The sequence below is a fragment of the Octopus bimaculoides genome, chromosome 22, assembly GCF_001194135.2.
Source record: "Octopus bimaculoides isolate UCB-OBI-ISO-001 chromosome 22, ASM119413v2, whole genome shotgun sequence".
In the NCBI taxonomy this organism is placed as follows: domain Eukaryota; kingdom Metazoa; phylum Mollusca; class Cephalopoda; order Octopoda; family Octopodidae; genus Octopus; species Octopus bimaculoides.
In genome coordinates this window covers 5,916,265-5,928,764 of record NC_069002.1, presented here as the reverse complement: position 1 = coordinate 5,928,764, position 12,500 = coordinate 5,916,265, and the positions used below count along the sequence as shown (strand labels likewise).

Genomic DNA, 12,500 nt, shown 5'->3' with positions numbered 1-12,500 from the left:
GGTAGCACAATCACTTGGTGGCAAATGACACATAATTGTATGCTCAAGTTTGTGTGGTTTGAATGTATGTGCATGTATTATGCTAACGTTTACTTGCAAATGATATAAACATTAGCAAGAAAACAAAGTCCCTTAATTTATTTGTTCTACACTACATTACTGACACTCCCTTGCAGTGAACCAGTTTTTAGCCCCTTGGGTGCATGTAACCAACAATGCTTTCATTCAAATGAATGAATAAACAAGAAAAAACATGGCCTTCTCCTTGAAGAATTAATTGAAGAAGTATGGTCGAAGCTTCTAACTTCAGGCGCCATCTCACCAAGATATTGTCAAGGAAAAATATTTTTAAAAAAAAGAAAGAGAAACAATGAATGATTGATAGCACTTCTTTGAAAAGAAAAGGAAAGCTGTTAATAAATCCACATTGGAATTAAAAAATTTTTTTAATTTGTATTTCTGAAGCCATTGTTTTGATTATAAATCATGACATTTCCTGATGGATTTAACCATTTCTAAATACATGTTGTGAAAATACAGTCTTTTTCTTAACCCTATCACTGTCACTTAATGATATTCTCTTGCTGTTTGTCAACATTGAAACTGTATAATTACATTTTGTTTAGTTCGTTGAATTATCATTAATTATATTAAGAAATCAATATTGTTTTCAAAGTTGTTTTTTATGTTTTCTAATTTTGTTATCAATAATTTCAATTCCTGATTTGATATTATTGAATGTATATCCAGAAGCAAAATAATCTGTTTTCTTGCCGGCAAAAATAGAAAGGAAAAGATATACGAATATGAGATATAAGATATGACATAATAAATCATTATTTTTCATAGTTTTTTTTTTAACAAGTTTTCATTTTTATTCCTTTTCAAGTTTATCAATGTTCTCCCAAGCTTGTGAGAAGACGGTCTTAAAACGTTTACTGAAGGTAATACTTTTTTTTTTTATTTACTTTTATAATAAACTGGATTTTTGTTTCATGTTTGTGTCTTATTTCACAAATGGCACAAACATTAACAAACCTTTATTGTATCTTGTGAAGGTCATAATGCCAATAATGATAAAAACACACACACAAGTTCAATTTCATTTCTTTATTATTCATCAATTGGTTGACTATTCAACCAGCTAACTGCTTGATTAACCCATTTGGCTAACCACTGTTGCTCCAAGTTAGTTGGGTTAGGAATGGATGAGTGGGAGGTGACAGCCCAATCAACTCGATGGAGTAGAGGTCATCATAGTAGCAGTAAAAAACACAGGGAGAAAAGACAGCATGGCACCTTGGGCAAGTGTCTTCTACTGTAGCCTCGGGCTGACCAAAACCTTGTGAGTGGATTTGGTAGATGGAAACTGAAAGAAGCCTGTCGAATGTATATATACATGTATATGTTTGTGTGTGTGTTTGTCCTCACCACCATCACCTGACAACTGATGCTGGTGTGATTAGCGGTTCAGCAAAAGAGACTGATAGAATAAGTACTAGGTTTACAAAAATTAAATCCTTGGATCAGTTTGTTCAGCTAAAAGAATTTATTGGTACAAAACAGTGCTTTTCACAGTAAAAAGGGTTAAATTTATTTTAATTTTTTTTTTTTTTTTTTTTTTTCAGGAACTGTGGAAGATTGTAATGCATACCATGGAAAAAACAGTTGTCCTTCCACCCTTATCAGATCCTAGACAAGTAAGTATACAATTGATTATTTCTTCTGTTATAATTCCAAATAAACCAAAATTGTTTTTTCCCAAATGACTCCATGTATTATTTAGTATTACAAATTCTTTCAATGGTTGAAGTGTTCACATAAAAGCATATCACAACCAGCTGAAATAACCTGTGATGGAATTAACCTACAGCAATGTTTCAGATATTTATATATAGGTGCAGGCGTGGGTGTGTGGTAAGAAGTTTGCTTCCCAACCACATGGTTCTGGGTTCAGTCCTATTGCGTGGCACCCTGGGCAAGTGATTGCAGAAACGGCACAGGAGTGGCTGTGTGGTAAGAAGCTTGCTTCCGAACCACATGGTTCAGGTTCAGTCCCACTGCGTGGCCCCTTGGACAGGTGTCTTCTACTATAGCCTTGGACCGACCTTATTATTATTATTATTATCATTATTATTATTATTATTAAGGTGGCAAGCTATCAGAATCGTTGGCATGCCTGACAAAGTGCTTAGTGGAATTTTGTCTATCTTTACATTCTGAGTTCAAATTCTGTTGAGGTAGACTTTGCTTTTCATTCTTTCTGGGTCGATAAAATAAGTACCAGTGAAACACTGAGGTTTGATGTGATTGACTTACCCCCTCCCCCAAAATGGCTATCCTTGTGGCAAAATTTGAAGCCATTATCATTATTATTATTATTAATTTTAAATCACAAATCAATGGTATACTCTAAGTATAATTTTTTTCTCTTTTTTTTCTTCTTTTCAGTTACTGCTTCTCCCCGGAAACGCCCAAGCCAAAATCGAAGCTATGTCCAGTGCCCTTCTAACCCATGTAAGCCAAATGCCAAAAGGTGTCCAGATGATCCAGGTAAACTTATTGTTTCAATTATTCTATTCTGCAAAATCTTTGATGCTGTTTACTTTAAAATATCTGCAGAGGAGAAAGAAAAACCAATTTTATCAATTAGAACATGCTTGTTATGTCTTGATAAATTGTAGTATTTCTAGCCATTTTTTATCAACACAAATTTATAGAATATATATTAGTCTCATTTTGTTTTTGTCGCATCTCTTTCTCATCTTATTGAGTTTATTTAATTGTATAATCTTTTTTCACAGATTTTTCACTTTTATTATTAACACCTTTGGCATAAAAAAAAAGCGTGTATGTGTGTTTATGTATATATCATTGTGGAAAAAGAGATGCCTGGCTTGAAAAATTAGGTAAGGGTTAGCATCCAGCTGTAAAGCAACGCCTCAATTATACATTCATCTAACCCATGCTATCATGGAGAAATGGATGTAAAAACAAGCTATCATGCATATGCTGTTCTAATACTGAAGTCACATGTAAAATGCACCCAGCATGCTTTGTTAAGTGGTTGGTGTGTTTTTGTCCCCGTCACTTAGTGGTTTGGCCAAAGAGACTGATAGAGAAAGTACCAGGCTTAAAAAAAAAAGAATAAGTACCTGTGCCAATTCGCTCAACTAAAATCTTTTGAGGCAGTGCCCCAGCATGGCCACAGTCTAGTGACTGAAACAAATAAATGCTAGAAAGAGACTGGAAGGTCTCATGTCAGGAATCTTTGGTAAAGCTTTTTCATCTCATTGATAAAACTAAAAAAAAATTCAATACGAATATCCATTTGAAGAACCAATTTCAATTGTTTTAATAACTTACCGGCTTAGCTGCATACTCAGACCTTTATACAACTGGTCCATTTTAAAATATCTCGCTCCTCACCACCACCAGAACCACTATACAAAAATTATTCACTGCAACTTAAAATATCCATTGTCCAGTTTCCATCTTTTTTAAATTCTTGTGAGATGGAATCATCCTTTTATACAAAAATGCTAATATATTTCTGTGAAATTCATAACTTACCATTTGATGAATTCTTCATTTATATTTCTTCTTGTTATATTTCTTGGAACTTTCAGGTTCTTTTTCTGGAAAGATTTTTTTAAGGTTGCAGTATAAATATATATGCATATAACTATATGGCTCAGTGGTTGAGATGGTGCACTCAATATTGATTGCGAGATCATGGTTTCAGTACCCAGACCTGGCATTGTGTGGTGTTCTTGAGCAAAACACTTCATTTCACACTGCACTGCAATCATTTCGTCATCTGGCATGCGGTGCATTGTGTACCTGCACAGGTAATGCTGATTTGATGGAGGAAATGAGCTTATGTGAACACAAAGATTTGATCACAATAAACAAATCATCAGTGTGGTTGTTCAGCTAGGAATTTCAGAACTCTCATGTGTTGTCCAACAACAAGAGAGTCCATTATATATATATATATATATACATATGTATAATTATAATTTTTCTTTGTCTGAAGATTTTCTAATAGGAAATTTCTTACATGTCTATCTAATGTGTAAATCTTCATACTTCCTATTATAAAGGAGAATAAATAGTCCAAAAAAATTTCCACATTTTTTGTTGTGTTGTACGATAACTCTGCCAAATATTTCCGTAATTCTCAATTTTAATATGTTTTTTGACTAACATACAGCAGCAACTGAGACGACATATTGGATAGTAATAATGAAATAAGCAGATATGCTTGAAGAGGAAACAACTGATATTTACCCAACTATTGATATATATATATATATATATATATATATATATTGTTAATCTATGATATAACTATGTTACTTCATATCTTGGTTCCAATATTCACGTTTTGCCAGTAAATTATGAGGGAGTGCTGAAAAGTTCCTGGCTTTGAGTAAAAAAACAAAATACAAGAGGATCAGTTAATTATGATTTTATCCAATATATTCCCCTCTCAGATTCACGCACTTATCGCAGCATTTCTAAGCCCTGTAAAAGAACTTGGAAGGTTGGGCCTCTAACCAGGCCTTTCGTGATACCCATAAAGCCAGGAACTTTTCAGCACCCCCTTGTATAAAGCAAGGTTTATTGATCAAATGTATGTATGTTTGTTTATATCCTGGATACCTGTGCATGCGTATGTGTGTGTGTGCCCATTGACATGTACCTGTATACATCAGCATAAACTTAGATGTATGGGCACAGCTCTGCGATTAACAAGTTTGCTTTCCAACTATATGATTTCAGGTTCAATCCCATTGCATGGCACCTTAGGCAAGACAGCCTAAGATTTAAATAAGACTTATTCTCTTATTGTAAATCTCATGTGTCTAAATCATGATTAAGTTTGTTTCCATTTAGTTTCTCTTTTTTTTTTCGTTTTTTTTTTCTTCTTTTTAAATCACATTTGCTTAGTTCTCACAACGTTTTATCTTCAGGATAATTTGGCTAGTCGAGGCTTCCAGATCCAGCCTATTGCTCAGCTGTCAAACCAGCTGTCCAGTCAACCAGCGTTCTCCTCTGCTCAGGTCAGTTAGAGGGAGATTTTCTTGGATGCACTGCACAGTGTTGTGCATCTGCATCCAAGGCGACGGTCTAACTTAACAACTACCGAGGGGTGACACAGCATACAGCTTTATATCTGTCCTCACTGTTTTTTATTTTCTTCCGTTCTGTCTGTGCAGTCAGTCTATGCAGCGTAGTAGGCAGATGTGGTTATTTCGTTTCATTTTTGTTGTTGTTTATGTGGATATTACACATATACATGTCTCTCTCTCTCTCTCTCTCTCACCCCTTTCCTTTTCTCTCTCTCTCTCCTTCCCTCTCTCTCACCCCTTTCCTTCTCTCTCTCTCCTTCTTTCCTTTATATTTATATATATGTGTATGTATATTTATATATATATATATATAATACAAAATGGGACAAGAACGCAGAACATATACATATACATATACATATATATATATATATATATATATACATATATACACATACACTCATACATATATCTATATATTCATACTTACATACATATATATATACGTATATATATGTGTGTGTGTATATATATATCTATATATATATATGTATATGTATATATATGAATTTAAGTGAGTATATAATACATGAATTTGTGGGCTATTTTTGTTTTGTTTATTGTGTGTTGTTTTTATTATTATGCCATGGATTCTGACTTTTTTTAAATCTTGATTATGACCCTTAAAAAAACAGTTATTATTGATATTAAACCGTTACAAATTGCTGATTTATTGAACTAGTGTGTGTGTGTGTACATCATCATCACCATCATTATATGTGTTCATATATAATGCACACACACATGCACACACATATATGTGTATTTTTTTTAATCAATGATCCAGGAGGGCAAAAATCCAAAGGGCCAAATTGTGGAGGGAAGAGTTATGTAGTCATATTTTACAGGCTGGCTGTTTTAGTGATACAAATTCTTTCGGTAATTCAAAAACAATCTTCAGAAACTGACTCTTACAATCAACTCCATATTCTTGAACAATTGTTCATGTCTACCAAAAAGACCAAAGTTTAAAGAAGCAACTTTTGAGGTTCATCTGGGAATCCAAAACTTTATTATATTCTTTCATGTAGGTAACCAAATGTGATCACCTTAAAAAAATATTTGATTTATATTTGATTTATATTATTTGTTGCTTCACCGAAGGTCAATCCAGATCTAATGGATCTAGATCTAGGTGGACCTTGGTGGTAGTGTATTTTGTTATAAACATTCTCATGAAAGGATTTAACATATAGCATCTAAACTGACCATATCCAGCCTAAATATTCTATCTATTTTATGTTCAAAGTAGCCAGATCTGGCCTCTCACATCTATCCTACAATGTCATTCTAAGAATCAACAATCACAGCATTGAAATTTCAAAGCTAGAAGATAATGCAGGATTAATTCAGGACAATGTGAAAGAATAAGCATTACTTTTGACACTGTCTTGGGTCAATACGGATGGGGTCAGTGTCATCACAATGCAAATAGCAGGAATTCCACAAGGCACCTTTGATAATAAAACCAAAAGAACTTCTGCTTTTCAAGGTTGGTCTCTTGAAATATGTGTTATAGACACTCCATTGCCACTTTCACTGTCCTTTGGAAATACTGTGAAGTGGTGCAGTGGTTCGACAGTTGGAAACCTCTAACTGACAATTCTATGGTTTTTGAATTGCAATATAGAAAAATATATCGATAAATATGTATCCGTTTTTTGTAGGGTGTGACTTGAGGTCAGATTCAGACATTATTGCCACCTAATCAAGTGACACCAGAGTAACCTCTTATTCCTGTAAATTTGATCCTAACCAACAGCTTGCATCAGGATTAAGCTTTGACTATATTGATTTCTTTTCTATCCATTTGCAACATGAAAATATAGTTTGTCGGACTTTTTTTTATTATATTTATATATTTTTTTTGCCAATAACATTGTATTATATATGCATATTCTAGGCATACAGTTAATAATGATTAATTACACCCAAAGCATTGGCTTGCATGTATTTCACATAATATACTAATTCATATATATGTATGAATATATATATATGTGTGTGTGTGTGTGTGTATATATATATATATATATATATATGTGTGTGTGTGTGTGTGTGTGTGTGTGTATGTATATATTTATATATATGTATGTATATATAAACTCTTCCAGACTATCTCCTTGTTTAAGTTGGTGAATGCTGCCATAATCCTTGCCTTCAGTTTATCTTTGGTGTTACAAGGAGTTTCGTTGGTTTCTTGCTCAACTGTGCTTTACACATAATAATCAAGGGGGTTGCAGTCTGGAGAGTTAGGTGTCTAGATGTTAGGGGTGATGTGGTCGCAGAAATTGTCTAACAACTATCACTGGGTTCTCCTGCTTATGTAGCATGGTTTAGAGTCTTGTTACCAGACCAAGGGTCTTCCAGTAGCCACCCTCTTGATCCAGGGCAGCACTACCTCCTCCAGGCACTTGATATAGTCCTCTATGTTGAAATACATGCAAAGCAATGTGGGGAGATGAATGGAAGCATAACGTCGTGATCACTAGTGACCACTCCAAACACCATGATGTTGACTGGATGTTTGAGTTTTATCACTCTCGGTACATGTCCTCAGATTGACACCCAAACATTCTGAAATATTTGTATTGGGTGCTTCCGGCACAAATGCCAAGCAGTACAGCATATCATTTCCAAATTTCTGGTAGAGTGAATTGCATCATGGTGCTATTTTTCTCACAGATGGTGCCCAACTGACCCTACTATACTATGTTGTTGATAAAATCAAAAACAAACAATGCACATGCGCAAAATTAAAGATATAAAATGGGGACAATTTACCCATCGCACCCTGTACATATATATGTGTATATTCTTCTGTCAGAATCTTAATGCAATATATTTTGTTCTTGTATAAATTCCTAACCATTCTATGTGTGGTGTTTAATGCTAATATATATTTTAATTGATGTTAATTTTATTCTCTCCTGCTCTCACACACACACAAACACACACATAATTTGCATGTCAGTGCTACAGTACCTTGAAGGGTAAAAAAAAACTTGTTGTGGCCTCTATTTTGTACTTCAGAATTTTTATCATTTTCTAATTAGAGTACACTGTATATTTAACAATAATCTTTCTTTCTGTGTGGATTTGTGTTGTTGATGTTGTTGTTTATTTTTTGTACTGCATGTTTATAGAATTTGTGATATTTTGTTTATTTTCACTATTATGCTTTCATGATTGATGATTATTATAATAAAATTAATTATTATAATAAAATTAATTAATTGCAATTACTTGTTTAAATTTGCTTTACAGTATAAGATGACTAATTAATATTATCTATTTTATTTATTTATTTAAAATAAACATTCTCTGAATCATATTTGCATTTGACATCCAATACCACTGAAATTCATTTTCTGTAATTATTCTATAATTAATTATCTGATCAACATTAATTCCTTTTTATTCATTTATTTATTTTTGGTTTTTGTAAAGATGGTTTCATTTCTTAAATATCCAAGCAAAATTTAAGTCAAAAACTTATTTCAGAGTTTCAGATAATTTTGTATTAGTATCATAGTTTTTAATTAATATATGTTTAATTAATATATCAATATCTTTTGGTTACCTTGTTACATCTTTTGTATTCTGTCTGTCTCACCCTCTCCCATAAAACAGCCAGCCAATCAGATAGCTAAGTGATAAACAAATATATCAAACTTTAAAAAAAAGGCATTTCCTTCCAAAATATCAGAGTATATACTGTGAAAAACTGTATAAATATTTACCAAAACTAAAGCAGCGAGCTGGCAGAATCATTAACATGCTGGACAAAATGGTTATGGCATTTTGTCCACCCTTATGTTCTGAGTTCAAATTCTGCCGAGGTTGGTTTTGCCTTTCATCCTTTCAGGGTTGATAAAATAAGAACGAGTTGAACTCTGGGATTGATGAAATTGACTTATCCCCTTCCCCAAAATTGCTGGCCTTGTGCCAAAATTTGAAATCAATATTTATCAAAACTCAAAGTTTCCATACACGTTTCATCAGTCAACCACTTTGGAATGAAAAATATTAGAGTTAGAATATTAATATTAGAATGTTCTATGGTGGCAAACTGGCAGAATCGTTAAGATGCTGGGCGAAATGCTTAGAGGCATTTCATCCGTCTTCACGTTCTGAGTTCAAATTCTGCTGAGGTCAACTTTGCCTTTCATCCTTTAGGGGTCAATAAAATAAGTACCAGTTATGCACTGAGGTCGATGTAATCGATTTATCCCTCACCACAAAAAAAAAAAAAAAAAGGATTACTGCCCTTGTGCCAAAATTTGAAATCAGTATTAGATTGCCCTTGTCTTTTTTTATTTATTTTAAAACCTGGCTGGAATCACTAATTTCATAATATTCATTCAACATTTATTAATTTGTTGTTCCTAATTTTGTAATTAACTTATTCAAGGCTGGTAAATTAGCAGAATTAGTAGAGTGGGAGAACAAAATGATTTGCAGCAGTTAATTACATTCATTTAGGTTTTTTTCTAAGTCCAAATTCCTCTGAGAGTAACTTTACCGTTCACCCTTCAGGAATCAATGAAGCATTTGGGTTCAGGTTCATTTAATCAATTCTATTACTTAGTTACCTTTCCTACCTGTTGTCTTGTGTTTCTGGTACAAATCATAATTTCTTTATTCACCTCCATCTATCCAGCCAGCCATATTCATTGTCCACTGTTCCTAGGAGGGTTGCAGTGGGAGCATCGTCAGGCCCTTCTCCATACAGTCTTATCAGAAGCAACTGTCATGACACTTTCCAAATGAATTCCAAAGCATGACCAATGGAGACTGTGCAGATTATCCAACCAACCCATTCTAGGTCTATCCTTATGTCTCCAGCCATTTGTCTCAGCTTGAGAAATCCATCTTATGATTCTTCCTTGAGAAATTCTAATCACATGTCCATGGCACCAGATCTGTAACTTCACAATCAGTCTCTGCAAATTGCTTTGCTTTTTTCGGCTTATTTCTTTGTTATTGTGATCACTGACAAAAATTTAACGACTCATTATAATTAACAATTACTGTAGATTTCATTGATCAACTGATTTTTTTTTTGTGCTGTTTTTTTCTTTTCACTATTTTTTCTAGAATAACATTAACTTTAGTATCCCTTATTATTATTATTATTTTCCCCAGGATATTTCCAAAGAGATAGAAAAGAATCTAACACCAAAGCAGTGTGCGGCGCTTGATTTGGCCCTAGATACAATAAAGAACTATTTCCATGCTGGTGGCCAAGGACTTAAGAAAGCCTTCCTGGACAAAAGTGCTGAACTTCAATCATTACGCTATGCACTTTCATTATACACTCAAACAACTGATACACTCATTAAAACATTCGTTAATACCGAAACACAACAAGGTATGGTCAATATCATCATTAATGTTATTATTTTGTGTGCACATGTGTAATGTGTCTGTAAATGTATATACTCAGCTATCATGGAAAGCGGACGTTAAACGATGATATATATATATATATATATGTACATGTGTATATGTATGTGTATATATGTGTATGAGTATATATATATACATACACATGTATGTGTGTGTGTGTATATAAATATACATATATATATATATATATATATATATATATATATATATATATATATATATATATATATGCACGTGTGTTTTTTATGTATATAAAAAGTGAGGAGTGTATATATTTGTGATGCGTACATATATATAACATGTTACTTGCAAGTGACTTGGTGACTTCGCCTGTTCTGGTGCCATGACAAAATATAAAAGCACTAACTGCATTCTATAAAGTGGTTGGCATATTAGGAAAGGCATCCAGCCATAGAAACCATGCCAAAGCAAACACTGGAATTCTATTGATTCTCCCACGAAGCCAAAGTATATGGACAAGGTATGGGTGAGAAATTTATCTAAACCAGGACTGCCATATTATGTTGGCAAATAATACTTTACAATTTATATCTCCCATTTTTTCTTTTTTTTACCATTTCTATTTTTTTTTTTTCTGCCACATAGACCAACCTAGCTCTGAAGATCCTGTTGGGGAAGTTTCTATCCAAGTTGATTTGTTTACACATCCCGGAACTGGAGAACATAAAGTCACTGTTAAGGGTAGGTTTACTTTTCTCTTCTTTCATCACCGAGAACCATCATGAATGTCTGTTACATGGAACATGCACAGCTGAAGTTTGCTTTGCGACCACGTGGTTCCTGGTTGGATCCCACACTTTGGTAGCATCTTGGAACAAGTGTTTTCCATAAGAGCCTTAGCTTGGATACTACCATGTAGATAAAATTTGGTAAACAGAAATTCTGTAGAGGCTCATTCTGCATGCATGCGTGCGTGCATGTTTGCATGTGTGTGCATGGATGTCTGTGTGTGTGTGTGTGTGTGTGTGTGTGTGTGTGTGTGTGTGTGTGTGTCTGTGTGATTGTATATACCACACTAAAAACATGCTCCAAGTTGCAGTCCAGTGATGGGAACCACTAAAAGAATAATTGTAAAAATTGTTGCTGTTGCTGCAATTGTTGTTCTCTCTCTTAGCACTCCTCCATATCTCTCTCTCAATCTCTGTCTTGTTCTTCCTCACACACATATATACAGACATGCACACACACACACACACACACATTCACAGACCTTGACACACTCACGCCTACTCAAACACAATGACACACAACACACATGGCAATTTCTCCACCACCACCACCACACGATATTGTGTGTGTGTGTCAAGAAGGAACCCTGAAAGTACCAGACTTAAAGAACCAAAATACTGGAGCCAATTTGATGGACAAAACTCTTCAAGTGCTGCCCCAGGTGGAAAATAAAAAAAAAAGCCATAGGATTTGAACTCACACCTCCTGTAAACATGGCAAGCATTCAAAGGTTGACTTTGTCTTTCATCCTTTCAAGATCAATAAAATAAGTGACAGATGAACACTGGGGGTTACTGTCATCAACTTGTCCCCTCCACCTCACAATTTCTGGCCTGGTGCCAAAACTAAAAACCAATTATTTGTTGCTTCATTCCTATCAAATTCCACCATCAAAAATTATATACATTTTTATATTTTCTGTATTGATGGGATTTTTTTACTTTTTCTTTTCTTATTAGTTGTTGCTTGCAATGATCTCAAATGGCAGACGGCTAGTATGTTCCGTCCGTTCGTTGAGGTTCATCTCATTGGGCCCCACCTCAGTGATAAAAAGAGAAAACATTCTACTAAATCAAAGAGTAACAACTGGTCTCCAAAGTTAAACGAAACCTTTCAATTGTAAGTATTGATTCATTTTGAATTCTATGCAATCAACACCTCATTAACTGTTGTTTTTTGAGTTTATATATATATATATAT

The 12,500-nt window shown here is 33.9% G+C and overlaps 1 protein-coding gene across 1 annotated transcript in view; it reads left to right on the top strand.

Moving 5' to 3' along the window:
* The window catches only part of LOC106879696 (protein unc-13 homolog B), a 221,764-nt gene that overhangs the window by 166,794 nt on the left and 42,470 nt on the right, over positions 1-12,500 (top strand). The window contains exons 31-37 of the mRNA XM_052975641.1: positions 890-944; positions 1,629-1,700; positions 2,452-2,553; positions 4,980-5,069; positions 10,287-10,512; positions 11,157-11,252; positions 12,260-12,419. Of these exons, the coding sequence (XP_052831601.1) occupies positions 890-944; positions 1,629-1,700; positions 2,452-2,553; positions 4,980-5,069; positions 10,287-10,512; positions 11,157-11,252; positions 12,260-12,419 (801 nt within the window). The remainder of the gene's footprint in view (positions 1-889; positions 945-1,628; positions 1,701-2,451; positions 2,554-4,979; positions 5,070-10,286; positions 10,513-11,156; positions 11,253-12,259; positions 12,420-12,500) is intronic.